General features: G+C 65.6%; 4 protein-coding genes across 4 annotated transcripts; 3 read left to right on the top strand and 1 right to left on the bottom strand.

Annotated features, from left to right (window-relative positions):
• Nucleotides 1-868: 868 nt before the first annotated feature.
• Nucleotides 869-3,744, top strand: EMIHUDRAFT_62303 (dihydrolipoamide acetyltransferase; the record flags this gene model as incomplete). The annotated part of the gene is made up of 9 exons (XM_005759675.1): nt 869-1,594; nt 1,812-1,863; nt 2,185-2,392; nt 2,519-2,523; nt 2,568-2,659; nt 2,941-3,019; nt 3,183-3,229; nt 3,455-3,543; nt 3,636-3,744. 9 exons carry the CDS (start codon nt 869-871, stop codon nt 3,742-3,744), a joined length of 1,407 nt encoding a protein of 468 aa, XP_005759732.1.
• A 328-nt stretch (nt 3,745-4,072) lies between these two features.
• On the bottom strand, nt 4,073-5,357 carry EMIHUDRAFT_433073 (hypothetical protein). Its single transcript, XM_005759674.1, has 4 exons — nt 5,309-5,357; nt 4,902-5,061; nt 4,708-4,834; nt 4,073-4,447 (listed from the first exon to the last, which is right to left on the bottom strand). Exons 1-4 carry the CDS (start codon nt 5,316-5,318, stop codon nt 4,307-4,309), a joined length of 438 nt encoding a protein of 145 aa, XP_005759731.1. The 5' UTR covers nt 5,319-5,357; the 3' UTR covers nt 4,073-4,306.
• Nucleotides 5,358-7,200: 1,843 nt separating this feature from the next.
• Nucleotides 7,201-10,565, top strand: EMIHUDRAFT_461918 (dTDP-4-dehydrorhamnose reductase; the record flags this gene model as incomplete). Its single annotated transcript, XM_005759673.1, has 14 exons — nt 7,201-7,443; nt 7,640-7,738; nt 7,849-7,929; nt 8,092-8,123; nt 8,242-8,401; nt 8,558-8,611; nt 8,737-8,862; nt 8,935-9,080; nt 9,246-9,326; nt 9,400-9,484; nt 9,616-9,741; nt 9,823-9,900; nt 10,036-10,122; nt 10,306-10,565. The coding sequence occupies 14 exons, from the start codon at nt 7,201-7,203 to the stop codon at nt 10,354-10,356; spliced, it is 1,449 nt and encodes a 482-aa protein (XP_005759730.1). The 3' UTR covers nt 10,357-10,565.
• Nucleotides 10,566-13,876: 3,311 nt separating this feature from the next.
• On the top strand, nt 13,877-16,501 carry HMGS1 (hydroxymethylglutaryl-CoA synthase). The gene is made up of 6 exons (XM_005759672.1): nt 13,877-14,565; nt 14,789-15,166; nt 15,326-15,401; nt 15,532-15,731; nt 15,906-15,950; nt 16,098-16,501. Exons 1-6 carry the CDS (start codon nt 13,888-13,890, stop codon nt 16,185-16,187), a joined length of 1,467 nt encoding a protein of 488 aa, XP_005759729.1. The 5' UTR covers nt 13,877-13,887; the 3' UTR covers nt 16,188-16,501.
• Nucleotides 16,502-16,865: the final 364 nt, after the last annotated feature.

Genomic DNA, 16,865 nt, shown 5'->3' with positions numbered 1-16,865 from the left:
TGCCGGGCGTGAGAGGGGGGAGGGGGCGGGGCGGGGCGGGGGCGGGGCGGCGGCGGGGCGGGGGCGGGGGGTACGTGCCAAGTCTCTCGGGGCCGGCGGGGGAGAGGGGGGCGCAAGAGGTGCGCAAGAGCGGCGAGAGAAGGGCGAGTGGACGAGCGAATACGGCCGGGGTGTGTCGGCCGGGGAGCCTCCGGCGGGCCTGCGGCGCGGGGCGCTGCGCGCGGCAAGCTTGCCGGGGTGTGGCCGCAGCGAGAGCCCCCGGCGGACGCCTAGTGGCGTGGCGCGGGCGCACCGGCGCTCCCGCGCCCGCGAGAGCAGCCGGAGTGTGTCGGCCGGGGAGCCTCCGGCGGGCCTGCGGCGCGGGGCGCTGCGCGCGGCAAGCTTGCCGGGATGTGTCGGCCGGGGAGCCTCCGGCGGACGCCTGGCGGCGTGGCGCTGCGCGCCGGCGCCGCCGCCATTCGAACGAGGCGACTGCATCTTCGACCGCATCTTCTGCGTATATTTTGCGCCCTTATAGCAGCTCGCGGAGGAGCAAAGGACGCCCGATTAGCGCTGCGCGCGGCCGGGCAATCACCAGTCTGCGAGAGGAAAACTATAGAGACAGCCTACAAGGAAGGCAGCATCGAGCAGACATGCAATCATGCATGGGTGGGGCTGCTCAGTCAGGTATGTTCGTAGAGCTCCATATTTAGAAAACTGTCCAACAATGAGACGGCTTTGCCTGCGCGCCGCCGCCCCACAGTGGTGCGCGCCAGTCCCGTGCCTAGTGTGTCGTGCGAGCGAGCTGCTGCTTCAATAATATTTAAGGACGCCATCCCGACTGAATCGGGGAGTGTCGGCTTTGCGCTCGGCAGCCTTCGGTCGCAAGATGCGCGCCGCGACGTCGCTGTTGAGGCGGGTTGGCGGGCGCGGCGCAGCAGCTGCCGGTGGCGGCACGCTGCTCGGCAGGAGATGGCTCTGCCTGCCGCCGCACTCGCTGCTGCCGATGCCTGCCCTCTCGCCCACGATGACGCAAGGGAACCTTGTGACGTGGAAGAAGAAGGAGGGTGACAGCATCGAGGCGGGCGACGTGATTGCAGAGGTGGAGACCGACAAGGCGACGGTCGACTACGAGGCCGTGGACGACGGGATCCTCGCCAAGATCCTCGTCCCCGAGGGCACAGAGGATGTCCTGGTCGGCACCAGCGTGGCCGTCGTCGTGGACGAGGCGGGTGATGTCGGTGCCTTCGCGGACTACGTGCCGTCTTCGAGCACGGGCAACAAAGCGGAGCTGGCCCCCGCGAAGCCCGCGCCCGCGCCCGCGCCCGCCGCCGCCGCGCCGCCGCCGCCACCGGCGGGCGTGGTGGCCGCCGCAGCGCCGAGAGCCGCTGGCGCGCCTGTGCCAGCCAGTCCGCTGGCGAAGCGGATGGCGGCGCAGATGGGGATCCCGCTTGCCGCCCTCAAGGGCACCGGCCCGGGCGGCCGCGTCATCGCCGCGGACGTCAAGGAACCGTCCGCAGAGGAGGCGACGACGGCAAAGGGAGCCGCGCCCGGCGCGGCTGTGGTGCCAGCCGGTGCGGAATACATCGACCTGCCGAACTCGAACATCCGCAAGGTGCGATACGGGAGCCCCTCCGCCCCATCCCCGGCCCCGCGTCGGCCACTCTTCGCCCGACACTAAAGCGCCCGCGTTCGGGAGCCGGGCGGGGCACGCACACCCGTCACAGACGTCTGGTCGCAGCTTTTGCGTTGCCCGTCACTGCGACCACATCTACATATTGAACCTTCAGCCAGCTCCGGTCCGACCGCGTCGCGCACTGGCCGCCGCGTAGGTGACCGCGAAGAACATGGTCAAGAACAAGAACGAGAACCCCCACTACTACGGTGCCGCCGCCGCCGCTCGGAGCCACGCGACGCAAACATTCCGCACCCACCACCAAATCGCCCCACCCGCCCCGTCCCGGCTCTAAGCACTGAGCCACCCTCTTTAGTGCCCGCGAAGTGCGACGGCGCTCTCTCTAGCACCCTCTCGCCCCTCTCGCCCTCCCACCCGTCCGCCCTCCCGCCCTCCCCCTCTCGCTCTCTGACCGGGGCGTGCGGCTGCCTCCCCGTCTTGCGCAGTCATGATGGAGATCGAGATGGGTGCTTTGATGGGCGTGCGCAAGTCAATCAACGAGGCGCGTGCAGCCTCGTGATACAGCCGAGATCACGCGAGGGCATCCGAGACGCAGCCGAGCCCCCCCCCCCCCCCCCCCCCCTCTCTCCCGGACCTTTGCCACACCCTGGCCTCCGCCGCCTCTCAGGCGCTCGAGGCGAAGATCTCCGTCAACGACTACGTCATCAAGGCGGCGGCGCTCGCGCTCAAGGAGGTGCCCGCGTGCAACTCGTCGTACACGGACGAGTACATCCGCGAGTGCCCCTAGATGCGGAAGCCACGCCCGGTACTCGTTTGGAGGCCGCCGCGCGATCTCAGACACGACGTGTTCAACCCTGTGGCCGCCGTGTCCGCACGAATGCTCGAACATGTGGCCTGGTCGAGGCGCTGTGCGATGTGGCGTTCACGCCGTCCGTGCTTCTCCGACTTGTAGGCCAGTACTCCGCCGCCGACATCTCGGTCGCCGTCAACACCGACCGGGGGCTGCTCACGCCAATCGTGTTTGGCGCCGCCTCCTCAAGGTGGGTCTTTGAAGATATGTGAAAGGCGCCCACCAACGCGGGCTACTGTGAACAGGTGCCGACTCCAAGTCTGTCCTCGACATCTCGAAGGACGTCAAGGCACCGCGGCGGCCAGTCCCCCTCCACCGTTGCGCCATTTCTCTCTCTCGTCCCGTCTCTTTCTCTCTCCTCTCTGTCTCTCTCTCGCTCTCTCTCGCTGCCGCTCTCCTCGCTGCATCCCACTCCACCTCGCCACCGCCGCCCCTCGCCGCCGCCCCTCACCGCCGCCTCCCCGCCGCCGCAAAGACTCTCGCGGGGTTGGCCAAGGAGAACAAGCTCAAGCCCGAGCAATTCCTCGGCGGTACTTTCACCATCTCCAACCTCGGTGAGCAGTTCGACCTGCCTGCCACCCATTCCCCGAGGACTCACGGCTAAAGGGGAAGCGCACACGAGACACGCAGTCGCGATCGGCGACCCGGACTGCCGGCCCCGCCCCGGAAGGCCGCCCGCCCTCACCTCCTCTCTTCCTCTCTCCTCCTCCTCCACAGGATCGATGGGCGTCAAGCAGTTCACCGCGATCATCAACGCGCCGCAGGTGAGGTTGGCCAAGGGCTCACGAGATTGGCCGAGAGTTGCCGAGAGTCGCCGAGACTCGCCGTGATTGGAGGAGACGGTCCGGGCATTCAGCTATGTGCCGCAGGTGCTCGCGAGCCGATCGTACACACCCTATTGCACACACGGCGGCTGCCAAAGCGGAGACACCCCAGCCTAAAAATTCCCCATCCCGGGACACGGCTTTTCATGGTGATGCCCCTCGCAGGCGTGCATCCTTGCGGTGGGCGGCGCGGACGTCAAGGTTGTCCCTGACGGCAAGGGCGGCTTCACGACAAAGTCGGTCATGGTCGTCTCGTGCGCCGCCGCCCGCCTCGCCCTGCTCCTCGCCGCCCAGCCCTTGCGAGACGGGGCGGCGGCTGACCCCTCCACCACCCCGCCGTTTGCAGCCTCTCGTCGGACCACCGGGTGGTGGACGGCATGATTGCCGCCCAGTACCTCAAGTCGTTCAAGAAATACATGGAGAACCCGCTCCTGTTGCTCCTGTCTGCTCCCTAGACCTCAGCCGCCACCGCCTCACCGCGGCCCGACACCGCAGGGCGGGCACATATTTCGCGGGACACCACTCTTTGTCCGCGTCTTTGGAGGGGGGATGGGAGCACGCCGGTCCGGGGTCCCCAACCTCACAGGGGGGGGGGGGGGGGGACGCAGCCCGCAGGAGCGAGAGTGTGGTGGGATATGTGGAGACTCTCGAGCTTGCGGTTGCGCTGGCCGCTGCCGCCGAGCGCCGTCCGTGGGCGGTCGGCGCGCGCAGGGGCGTAGCGCGCGTAGTTTTCTCGGAGACGGTTTCGAGTGTATTTACACTGTAAAGACCCGCGACGAGTCGGAAAACGAGGAATGCAGCGCGTCGTATTACGTAAGCCCACGCCCGCCCGCCCGTGCGCAGCAAGCACATACCTTCCTGCGAGTCGGAAGCACATTGGAGAACCCGCATTCGTGTGTGGATGTCTGCACCCCGCAGCGACACCCCCCGAGTTCCCGTCTCCTCGACGGCCGGCGCACGAGGCGCCCACTCCGGCGCGCGGCCTCGCCAGCGGGGCAGGCCGACGGAACCGCCCCCTTATGAACGCGGCTTCTCCTTCTTTTCACGGTACAGCGCGAGCAGCGCGACGCCAGACACCTTCACAACCTTGAACCGCACGCCGGGAATGTCACCGACGGCGTGGCCCTTCCGGCCGAAACCCGCGATCAGCACCTCATCCTGCGAGGGGCGGGCGGCGCGGCGTCAGCAGGCGACGAATCCAAACCAGCGGCGTCAGCAGCGACGAATCCAAACAAGTGGCGGAGGCCTCCGCGCACTGCCCTCTGCTGCGGCGATTCACATACCGAGGTGCCACCAGAGTCACCAGAGCCACCAACCCTGCCGCCGCCACCACCACCACCCTCCCACACGCCGCCTTTGCACTGCCGGCCTTCCCTCTGGTGTCCCCGCGTCTGCGCTGGGGGCGGGGGGTAGTGTACGTTCTCATCGATGAAGTTGAGGCAACCGTCCCGCGGCACAAACGCGGCGATCTTCTTGCCGTTTTTGATCAGCTGAGCGCGCACGCACTTCCGGATAGCGGAGTTGGGCTGCTTGGCCTCGATGCCACTGCCAGGGGGGAGGTCGAGGGCGCGTCAGAGACGAGAGCTCCCTGCACCGAACTGTAGCTGCGCACATCTTCTCGAGGACAATGCCCTTGCAGTGGGAGGAGCCGCCAAAGGGGTTGCACTTGAACTGCGTGCCGAGGTGCGCCTTCTTGTACCTCTTCTGGGCCCAGCGCTGTGTCCGCCGCACGGTGCGCAGCTTGCGCGCCGCGTTGACGCCGCGGGGCTTGCCTGTCGCAGGCGAGCGCGGGCTCCGTGAGCGGGGCTGCGCGTCGTTCCGACGCGGAGAGTCGTTGGGGGAGGGGACGGCGGAGACGCGGCGTGTGGGACGCGCAGAGAAGAGAGAGGACGGGCTGCGCAGCTGGAGAAGCGCAGAGGCTGGAGAAGCGGCGAGGAGATGCGCGTCGCGGCGCCGTCGGGCCAGCGCGGCCCGGGCGCAAACTGTGCCCGATCCTCCGCGGCGGAAGGGGGCGCGCACCGCTGCCCATGTCGCTGCGGAGTACGAGCCTGCTGCAGCTGCCTACGCGTGGCCGTGTACAGGCAGTGTGAAGAGTGGTTGTGTTTTTGTGTGAAGAGTGGGGTATCAAGAATGCCTAACAATCGTTGCGTAGTGGCGCCAATGGGCAATGGCCACCTCCCGTCACGCCATTGGCACCCTAGCCAGCAGTAGCACTTCGCCTACACAAGCTTTTCCGGCAAACAAAAAGGAAAACAGAGGGTCCCCAGGCAGCTGTGAAGAGTGATATTCCGTCATGACCAGCCTCCATGCGTCATTTTTTAGGTTAGGTAGGAAGGTGAAGAACAGTGAGGCTCGGACTGGACACCAGCGCGGTATGGGTGGACGCGAGACAGATGATGACGACACGCACGAGCGACACACAGACACAAACGGGCTCACAAGACACACAGCCAGCTGGCTGCCACACACCCTGAGTTGGCGTACACATAACTCAGGGCCACGTCCCCCCTGTCGCCCCCCCCAGCCAGGGCCAGGCACTCCAAAGGTGCCAAGGTTAGTGCACAAACAACAGCACAACGACACAGACAGGCGACAGGGGCGAACGTGTGAGACTAGAGCAGACTTGCTCCGCCTCTAGCAATCTCGCCGCCAGCCGCAAGGCACGGACGAGACCGTGTGTGGGGTCATGTGAGGTGTCTATGGACGCCCTCCTCAGAGGCTAGCGGCCAGCCGCTAGCCCTATCTCGCACTCACGCGGGCAGTGACAATTCATTGGGTGAGTGTTCGCGAGCCATAGTCTGAGGGTATCCTAAAAGTTCGGCCGATTTGGGTCAAAACGCTAAAAGCACGGCTAGCCGTAGATTTGGGGCAAAACGACAAAAGTGGGCCCGCCCGGGGCAAAATGGTAAAAGTCGCGCCGCCGCAGGCGCGCGAAAATTTTGGACATTCTACTCTCCGGCGAATGCCACTAGCCCCCCCAAGCCGGCAGATGGTACCTCGGCAGCTGCAACCAAGCCAGCGGGTGAAGTGTTGTGGGAGGATGCGTCCTTATGTGTCACAAACTTGTAGCGCTACATGTTTGGACACACACCGGCGGGCGCTTTCGAGGGGCGAGCGGCAGCATTTTTTTAGCCATAGTGTGCGGGAACTACTTTGCCGTTGCGGGACGATAGGGATAGCTAGTACTTGCTGCACCCGCGGCGCGCAGCGCCGAAGAAATTTTTGAAACATGCTAAAAGTTGGGCGCTCCGAGACGACCAAAGTGGTAAAAGTCGCACTCTCCCCTGACCCGATCAAAAGCGTAAAAGCACCCGAGGCTCCAGAAACCTAACCCTCAGACTATGTCGCGAGCAGAAGCGCGCTGAATCTAGATCGCACGCCGTGGCATATGACTTGTGAGGCGTGCGACCGCAGCGCGCCCGCCGTAAGCTCGACGGGGCGCGCATGTGCGAGAGAGTTGCGGGCGGAGCCATACCCGACTTTTCGAAGGCGAGCCCCGCGCCACGAGTGCCAGCCGAAAGAAAGAAAGCAATGTGGGATGGCCCTGCCTTCTTGGAGCACTTGGAGTGAAGTTATCAACCGCACATCCAGGGCCGGGGAGCTAAGAAGCGCACCCACCCAGCGGGCCGGATGATTGGCATCGGGTTGCGGGCAAGAGAGCCCTACCTAGCCCAGGGGGTGCGCGGTCGCAGGGCCATAACACGTCTCCGAGGGATGGTTCCGTGTACCGGGTTACCCCTTAACTGCAGAACGCACCCTCTTCCTCGAATGTGGGGGGGGTGCGCGGTCGCAGGGTCCCAGGGGGGGGGGGGGATTGGGTTATTTTTTGTGAAACATCATTGCCACAGAGACTCCACACAGTTTTGCTCACCCCCTCCGCCCGCTTCTTTCGTCGTCTTCAGCAGACTCTGATGCCGCCCCAGACTAAGGCCCTGCCGATCGACGGGGCGAGCGTCACTACTTTTGACCGCTTCGGCGACCACCGCGGCTACTTCAACGAGCTGTACAACGAGGAGAAGTATGACGGCCTCTCTGCGCCGGGAGAGCGGTGGAAGCAGGTGTCCTTCTCATCGTCGCAGAAGCACGCGCTGCGAGGGCTGCACTGCTCGCCGCACGGCAAGTTCATCACCTGCGTTCGCGGTTCCTTCTACGATGTGATCGCCGATTTCCGCGACGGCTCGCCGACGTTTGGCCGGTGGTGTGGCATCCTGCTCACAGACAAGAACAAGAAGCAGGAGTGCCGCCGCCGCTGAGCCGCCGTCGCCACTGCGCCGCCGCCCGTGCAGCCGCCGCGCGTGCCGCGCCCATGCGCTGTCCGTAACAATTTTTCCTTGTGCCCGGCGCCCGCAGGTGTTTGTGCCTGGCGGCTGCGGGCACGGCTTCTTCACCTTCGAGGACGACACGTGCGCTCTGTACCTGCAAGAGGGATGCTTCAACCCCGCCAAGGAGGCGTGTGCTCCGCCTCTTCCCCTTCCCGGCACTCCCGAAACTCTCCGACACACTTCCGACACCACCCCCGAGACACCCGAGACGTAAAGAAGACGCCACGCCCACCTCAGGCGGATACCCACCCCTTCGACCCGCTCGTCAACGTCCAGTGGCCGGTGCCCGAGGGGGTGGTGCCGGTGATGTCTGCCAAGGCGCCTCTCCCTGCGACTCTCTTCTCCCCACTGCCTCTCTCCTCCCACTGCCTCTCTCCTGCCTTGCGTTTCTCCTCCCCGCCATCTTCCTCCCCCCCTGTCCTTAATGCCGCCGCCCTCACCGCCGCCTAACCTACACCGCCGCCTACCCCCCCGCAAAAGGACGAGGCGGCGCCCTTCCTGTCGGTACGACGGCCCGCGCTACTAGATGCGGTATACGGAATATCTCGTATTCGGCTCTAAGCAAATCAACTGTGCCCAGCTAGCTGTATTCGTTGTATGTCATACCCTCACTTTGGTGTGCTTCCCCAGGCCCAAGTTGTGCGGCTACGCGCCGCGTGGCCGCGTGCTGGTCATCGGAGGCACGGGGCAGGTGGGCGGCGCGTTGATCGAGGCCTTTGGCGCGCGCAACTGCGTGGGCACCTACGCGGCGACGCCCGCCGAGGGTATGATCCATTTCGACCTCGCGCAGGCAGCACTCGCCGAGGGGGGCGGAGAGAAGGGAGAGGGAGGCGGAGCGAGGCGGAGAGGGAGGCCGAGGTCTGGCCGAAATGGGCCGAGACCGGATCCACCGAGGTTGGCTGAGGTTTGTCGAGGGGTGCTGACCCCTCCGTGTGTGCGCGCGCAGGCGGCGATGCAGCCGCAGCTGGCGATCGATTTGGTGCAGACTGTCTACCCGGAGGTGGAGCGACGCCTCCGAGACGCCTCCGAGAGAGTTTCGAGACACTTGCCTAGTTCCGCCGAGACAGCTCCTTCCACCGCGGCGCCGGTACCTTTGCATCACGGCCGGTACCTTTGCGCCCGCAGGTCGTCTGCATCTGCGCCGGCTTCACGTGGGTCGACGGGTGCGAGCGCGAGCCGCAGAAGGCAAACGCGATGAACAACCGCGGCCCTGCCGTGCTGGCCGCCGCCGCGGCCGCCGTCGGCGCAAAGGTGCAGTCTTGTCGCTGCTCACAACAGATCTCCGATCACGTTTTGGGATGAGACGTCTCCCGCCACCATCAGGTCGTCTGGTACTCCACTGACTACGTCTTCTCGGGCGGCTCGTCCTTGCCCGGCAGCGGCGGCAGCAAGGCCAACGGCGTCGCGGCGGCGGACGCGGGCGGCCCGTACGGCGAGGAGGACCCACCGTCGCCGCTCAACGTCTACGGGTCCTCAAAGCCAGATGCGAAATGCTCTTATTGCTAGCAAGCGCTCGAGGCGGCATGTATTCGGCTGTACTACCCAACCGTACTCAAGCCGTGTCCGCTGCACTCGGAGCTCGTGTGTTCTTGCGAGACACAGGGGTGCAGCGCACGCGATGACTCGTACTGTAGGTCCTCGAAGCTCGCCGGCGAAGCGGCGGTGCTCGCCGCTGACCCCTCCGCCCTCGTTCTGCGCACCAACGTCGTGTACGGGCGCCGCGAGGACAATCCTCGGCGCGGCGTGCCTCGAAGCATTCATGCTAACCTTCCCGGAGTTTTCGCATAGGCCGGAGCACGTCGGCAAGAATTTCGTGTACCAGCTGGCGCGCAAGCTGGGCAGCGGCGAGGCGATGAACGTGCCTGTCGACCAGGCGAGAGGAGCTGAGATAGGGTCGAGATTTCGAAATATCGACCCTCTCTCGCCTCAGTTTCTCTCGCCCTCTCTCGCCCTCACTCGCCCTTTCTCTCCTCTCCTGAATCCCCCTGACCCCTCCCCGCACAGATCGGGACGCCCACGTACAACCGTGATTTGGCTGATGCGACGAAGCGCCTCGTCGAGGCGGGTGCGAGCGGCTTGTTCAACGTGGGCGGCCCCGAGCCGCTCGGCCGCGTCGCATTCGCCGAGAAGGTGTGTCTTGCGACGCTCTCACGTCGTGTCGAACTTTCGGTCCCATCTCTCTGGCACATCTCGGACAATCTTACTGCGCAGGTGATCACGGCGCTCGGGGGGCGCCGCCCGCTCGACGCCGGGCTCATCAAGCCCGTGGAGACGGTCAACGCCGGCCAGGTGCCGACAACCGAGACAGCTCCCTCGCTGCCACGCCCCACTGCCACGCCTCACTGCCACGCCTCACTGCCATGGCCGCGCCACGGCCGCACCATGGCACAGCCATCGCAGTCTCGGCGCATCTCGGCGACTCAGGCGGCGTGCCGGCCCCTCGCATCGGGCCTCAAGCTCGACAAGCTGCGCGCGGCTATCCCCGACTGGGCACCACGCTCCGTCGCCGAGGCGCGACCGATTGCATCCGCTCTGCCGCCGCCTTGCCTGCGACTGCCAGCGCCCTTGCTTGCGCTCTGCCGCACGCGCCTTGCCGCCAGCGCCCTTGCTTGCGCCTTGCCTGCCGAGGGTGGTTGCTGCACGCCCCTCGTTCCCACGCCCGTTCACCCCCCCCCCCCCCCCAACGGACGGCAGGCAATCGACGATTGGCTGGCCAACCCGCACGGCAAGTCCCTCGGGGAATGAATGGATTTCCCGGAAGTGTGCCGTGGTTGCCGCCGTCCCGATCTGCCCCGACGCGAACCGCTGCATGCGGAGGGTCGCGTGCAATCTTATTCTTAACGACGGATGTGGTCCACTTCGTGCTCCCCTTGGCATAGTTGTGTGCGCGTGAGGCGCCGTCGTTCTAGTAGGTGGAGGTTGGAAACTTGCCAATTCTGATGTTTTTGTCCGTATTTTGCGCGCTCTCCTGCGCTCTCACAAGCGCGAACGAAGGTCAAAAAAAACTGTTCAGTTTTCACGAAGGTCGAACTCGAAGCCTGAAGAGAATTTACAAGAAAGCTCCCTCGCACGACAGAAAGATGTGGGTTGTTGCACGAGTATATGTATATGGGCCACGATGTCTCAAATATGAGGGGTTTTGACTCCTACCGGCTCCTGACGCTATCCCTGGCAGCTCTAATGGCCAGGGTCAGTAGTGTTGTGATAGATGGTGCCCATACTAGCGCAGGAGCTGCCACACTCGCCCGGACCGTCCCCTTCTGGGGCCGGTTCCGCAGCCCGCGAGAGCCGACAGCGGGGCCGTGCCGCAGGTGCCTACTGCCGAGTGCCACAAACACTGCGCCGTCCCGCCATCACCTACAGGCTGTCTTGTGGGATGGTTGGGATGTCCAAACGCCACCATCTTGGCTCTTGCGACCTCAAACCCTCGAGCTGTATGGGTGGTCCTGACGTCGACAGACGCCCGAGGACCATGGTGAAGCTGAGACGGAACGCGTCGACAGGTCTCGCCTGAGCCCGTGGCGGTCGCCGGCTGAGTCGCCGTGCACGAGCCGGTACCTCAGGCGTCACCTCCGCAGCCTCAGGTCTCACACTCCATCACCTCCGCCGGGACGCCTTCGGTGTCACGCTCGGCGGCGAGTTTGTTGCAGCCCCACAGCGAGCACGGCGTCGAGCCTACTCGGTCTGGTCGGTTCGCGGCACTCACTGGGTGCCAGGGAGTGCCGCCGACACGCGAGCGGTGCTTCCTGGCAGCGCGCGCCGGCTGCGGGGCTGCAACAAACTCGAGACACGCATTTTGGGACATTTTCGACGCTTTTGGCTTTTATACTCGTGCAACAACCCATGTGAAAGGCGGGAGGTCATCGAGGCGCCGGGCACCTTCCTTCTTCCATGTCGCCGCAGATCCTGCCCGCGGCTCGTCGAGCGAGACTTTCCTAAGACTTTCGTCCCAGAACCCGAACTTCCAACACGTCGCGCTCATGTTCGCCAACATCCTTGGCGAGAGGAGCTCTGGCACAGACCTGATTTCATCGGGCGACTGGAGTCCATCGGCTCGGACTGGGGCCGAATGTGCGCCCTTCACGGCTGCCCGGAGCGCCTCAACACGTATGGCAAGTTAAATGAGCACATGGGCCAACACCCAGAGACGTCGAGCGACCATACGGACACGGCGCAGGCTTGATAGTCTTGTTTGAGGAGGAGCCTCGCCTGAAAAATGCCGTCCGCAAGCTGCTTCGCCTGGATGAGGACTGCTTGCGTGAGCACACCGCGCCCGCAAGCGGCACGGGAACGCGGCGGCTGCGTGACGCGGGCGACTTCATCGAGCTGGACTCGTGGCTCGAGCGGTGACAACGAGGCACACGCAAGCGTGACACAACCATGTACTATCCCTCTCTCCAGGTTGCTAGCCTCTGCTGCGAGGAGACCCTCGCGCTTCGAGTTTCGCGCCTTTCGTGTGTGCTTGTGTGTGTTTGTGCCGGCGGGGGGCTTGGTGTCGAGGAGTGTCGCGTGCAGCCAACCAAACAAAAAATAACGCGCGTGCTCAGCGGAGCTGGGAATAGGACCGCCGCAAGCGGCGTGGCGTGGAGCGGTTGAGCATCCCTCCGGGGGCCCCTCTGCCGACTACAGACACAACACGTACACGTGGCCGCGCCCTACTCCGTTAGTTTTTCCTCATATTTTTCGTCTCTTTTTTTCTAGGAAGCCGCCGGATATAAGTGGGGCGGGTTTGCAAGATAGTGCGGGGTCCCCACTCCGTCGCGACACTTCGCGGCGCCTGCCCTTTGGCCGGTGAAATCCTCTTCGCATTCGGCGATGGTGGCTGCGACCGCGGACACCGAGGCGGAGTTTGCGGCTCCAGGATGGCCTCGGCAGTCGCAGAGCCCACCACCGAGTCCCGCCCGCCTTCGCGGAAACTCCCTCGCGCCTGCGACGAAGCCGTATCTTCCTGGTCGTCACCTGTTGCTTGGACGAGGGGCGCCTCCTCCTCCGCCGCCGCCCAAGGCGTGTCGCGGAGCACCCCTTCGCCCGCCGCGCCTATCGGGGGCAGGGCTGGGCCGTGCCAAAAATGTTGCACAGCGCCTGCGTCGTGAGTCCAACTAGCGACAGGGCCGTGGAACGAGAATGACGCAAGCCGTGCCGAGGCCGCAAGTCAATACACGGGCGCGAATGCTAGACACGGGCCTCCGCCGAGCGAGAGCCGCGCTGGCCGGCGGTCCGTGGAGTTGCTCCTCATGCGCCACGCGGCGGGCACCAGCCGGACCGGGTCGATGCCGTGGTGAACGCACAGACAACACAGGACCTGCCGGTCCGGGTCGGGCGGGAGGCGCGCGCCCGCACCTCGAAGTGCGAGAGTGAGCTGCTCGAGGCTGAGGTGGCGATAGGCGGCGGCGGCGACGTGGCGATCGAGCGCGCCAGGCAGACTCTCGGTATCCCGAGCGAGCGCGCCGTGCAGTGCGGGCGCCAGCCGCGTGTGCAGCTCCGCCGCATCGCGTCGGGCCTCGGAGAGGTCCACCTTGAGTTGTGTGAAAAGTGCAAGCTGCTGCGCCGCCGGCAAAGCGTCGCCTGCATTGATCAGCTTGTTGCTGCTTGCGCCTTCTTGATCGAGAGCGCGCGCGGTGGCGGCCCCGGCTGTTGTCGGGGTAGCGTCTGGCCGCACTGACAACGCGGGCACCTCCGGCGCCCCGCCACCTCCTCTCTTACTCGCTGCAAGAGCCGCCTCAGCTGCCTCGGCGCGCCTTTGCCATGAGCGGCTGACCTCGTGCTCCTCGTCGAGCTGCGAGGCGGCGAGGAGGAGCCACCGCTGCACGTCCATCGTCGTTGTCGCCTCCATCAGCACCGCCCACTGCGCCACCCTGTTGCGCAGCCTCGCCTCCGACCAACGCACAGCCACCTCCCGGGCTTCGAGCCCCGCGGCATGGCGAGAAAGCGCCGCCGCCTGTGCCGCGGCCAGTCGGTCCGGCGCGGTGTCGCGAGGACTCGCCATGTATCCATGCACATGGACATGGGTGGCCGGTGGCCGGGGGGGTTGAGACAGGACGTTTGGGGCGTAACGGCTTGACTTTTGGTAGGCGCGTTGAGCTTGCCGCCGCCTCTGCGCCAACGCGGCCTGCGTTGCGGACTCGAGCAAAAAACCCGCGGCTGCTCTACGAGAGCGTTGGTTGTCGTCAACGGTGAGGTGCTGCGCTGGGTGCAGTGGCCTGTCAAATACACAATGCAGAGAACTCGGCCTCTTAGAAAAAGAAAGTCGCGCGCGGATCAGGTGCAAAGGATAACATGGCGAGACGCGCAACCGACGCTGGCATCCTCGCGATGGAATGCTACTTTCCGCAGCGCTACGTCCCGCAGACGGCGCTCGAAGAGGCCGATGGATGCGCCGGGAAGTACACGGTCGGCCTCGGCCAGACGGCGCTTGCGTTCTTCGACGATCGCGAGGACATCGCTTCCGTGCTGCTCACCGCGTGCGCACGGCTGCTCGAGCGGTACGGCGTGCCGGCGTCGGCCATCGGCCGGCTCGAGGTTGGCACCGAGACGCTGCTCGACAAGTCCAAGTCCGTCAAGACGACGCTGATGGCGCAGCTCTTTGGCGCCGAGCACTCAGACGTCGAAGGCGTCTCGTCGACCAACGCCTGCTACGGCGGCACCGCCGCGCTGCTAAACTCCGTCGCGTGGGTCGAGTCGAGCGCGTGGGACGGCCGCTACGCCCTCGTCGTCTGCGGCGACATCGCCGTGTACGCGCCCGGGCCGGCGAGGCCGACGGGCGGAGGCGGCGCGGTCGCCATGCTGGTGGGGCCGGATGCGCCGCTCGTAATGGCCGGGCCTCGCGCGACGCACGCCTTCGAGGTGTACGACTTTTACAAGCCGCGCGGCGACACCGAGTACGCCACCGTCGACGGCAAGCTCTCGCAGGACGCGTACCTCGCGTCAGTGGACACGTGCTGGTCGCGGCTCAAGGTCTGATCCTGAGTCATTTCGCAACTTCAGCGCAGACGCCTTGCCTCACACACACACAGCTATCCATCTCGGTGTCGAACCGCCAGCCCGAGGGGACGCGCTCTTACCGTTAGAGACCCTCCTAGACACCCCCGGCTCGACACTCGCGAGAGAGACCTCGAGCACTGTCCGCGGCTCAATGCCTGGCAAATCCTGGCCAACCACCCGCTGTGCGCGTCTCTAGGCCAAGCTGGGAGCGCCGGCCGCCGCAGAGCAGCTCGGCCTCAACGGGTCGCCCGCTGACTTGCGCGCGTTCGACTACGTCTGCATGCACTCGCCATACAACAAGCTCGTCCAAAAGGGCTTCGCGCGCCTCCTCTACGGCACCGCTGCCCTCGGGCAGCCGTCGGCGACTTCTGTGTTGACGCTGTCGAGGCGCGCGGCCGTAGGCGACTTCGCCGACGACGCCACCGCGCCTCGCTTCGCCGGCGACGCGCAGCGCTGGGCGGGCGTGCCTCCTGCCAAGACGGTCGGCGACCGCGAGGCGGAGAAGTGCTTCGTGGGCCTCGCCAAGCCCGACTTCGAGGCAAAGTGCGCGCCATCGGACACGGCATCGCGGCAGGTCAGAGGCTGCTAGCTTCGAGATGCTTCCCAGAACCTCCGAGACGCCTCCGAGACACGTCCCAGACACCTCACAGGTACCTCTCAGAGACCTCCTCGACACCTCCTAAGACACGTCCTGGAAACGTCCCAGGCACGTCCCTTCATTGCCTCGTGGTAGGTTGGAAACTGCTACACCGCGGCGCTCTACATGAACCTGCTCTCGCTCGTCAGCGCGAAGGCCTCCTCGTTGATGGGCGCGGGAACCCCCCCCCCCCCCCCGTTCCCCCGTTCCCCTGCCGTTGCCCAGCTGCAACTCGGCTGCATCTCGGCCGCACCCGCGTGCAATCTCGCCGAGAGATCTCAGCCGTGCCTCTGGGCGCGTAGGTGCGCGACTGCTCCTCTTCTCGTACGGCTCGGGTGCGGTCGCCACCGCTTTCACGCTGATCGGCCGCGAGCCGTCCGGCGGCAGCGCGCTCGCTTTGCCGCCCGCTTCGCCGTTCACCCTCGAGCGCATCGCAACGACGGCGCAGCTGGCGGAGCGGCTCACTGCGCGCACGTGCTCCGACTTGCCCACCCTCACACGGGTGCGCGCTCGCCGCCGCCGCAACGCTGCGCGCACGCACGCACAAGACAGGCCGACGCCCGAGCCGTGTGGTGGTAGACGCCGTGTTAGATGGCACAACAACGGACCGGCGCGAGAGCGGAACTTGCGATGCCAGTGACTCCGTGTCGCGTGATCGAGATTTGCCACGTCTCAGGCGCTCGAGCTGCGCGAGGAGCGGTACGGCCAGGCGGGGTACGAGATCGCTGCCAACCGCATCACACACATCCCCTCCACACACTCTTTGTGTACCACTGCAGGCCCGTGAATAGGCCCAAGGTCGCCCGAGATGCCGTGCTTACTACCCGTGATCAACCGAGATCAACCGAGATTGTAGGCGGGGTACGAGCCGTCCGGAGACGTCGGCGCTCTGGCGCCGGGGACCTACTACCTCGCTGCGGTAGACGAGCTCCACCGCCGCACCTACTCGAGGAAGTGAGCCGTCGCTTCGCCACCCCCGGGGCTCCGAGCCACTCTCTAGGGCTGCTCCTCGGAGGAGGCTCCGCTCAAACAATGTTGAGCGGCGATGGCTAACAGGACTTGTTGGGAGGCGCGCTGGCCTTCACAGGAACGTCCAGTTTCCACGGAGAGGCTGGCAGAGCGGGCGAGTGTGGGGGCAGCCAGGTTTGCCCCGCTTCGCTGAAGAGCGGTCGATATGCGTGCGACCCGTCCGCGTGCTCTTAGACTTCTATTCTCGTGTCTCGTGTTCTAGCAGCATCTAGTATGCATACACCGAACATTGGACCACCGAAATCCGACCGCCGAAATTCGCACAATGTCTAGTCCGACGCCCGCCACATGACGCCCACCGCCGCCGCGTCGGTCGCGGCGCGCGCCGGCGCGGGACGCCGACCATCACCACCGACCGACGGCTCGCACGGCCGTGCGGTGAGCAAAAATTTGGGTCGCTGCGCGCCTGCCGGATGCTCTGCGACGTCTGGACGCTCGCCAGAAACGCCAGCAAGCTTGCCTTCCACCCCTGGGCCCGAGGGCGAACGGCAGTGGTCGGCAGCCTCTGGGACGCTCCCATCGGCTCCTCGACCTCATCGCCTGCGACGAGCCAGCATGGCTCGTCGCTCGACGGTAGGCTGCCCAGTATGCTCTTGGCATTCTGTAC

Source organism: Emiliania huxleyi, assembly GCF_000372725.1.
Source record: "Emiliania huxleyi CCMP1516 unplaced genomic scaffold EMIHUscaffold_8, whole genome shotgun sequence".
NCBI classification, from domain to species: domain Eukaryota; phylum Haptophyta; order Isochrysidales; family Noelaerhabdaceae; genus Emiliania; species Emiliania huxleyi.
The sequence above is the reverse complement of the archived record's forward strand: the minus strand, read 5'-3'. Positions and strand labels throughout refer to the sequence as shown.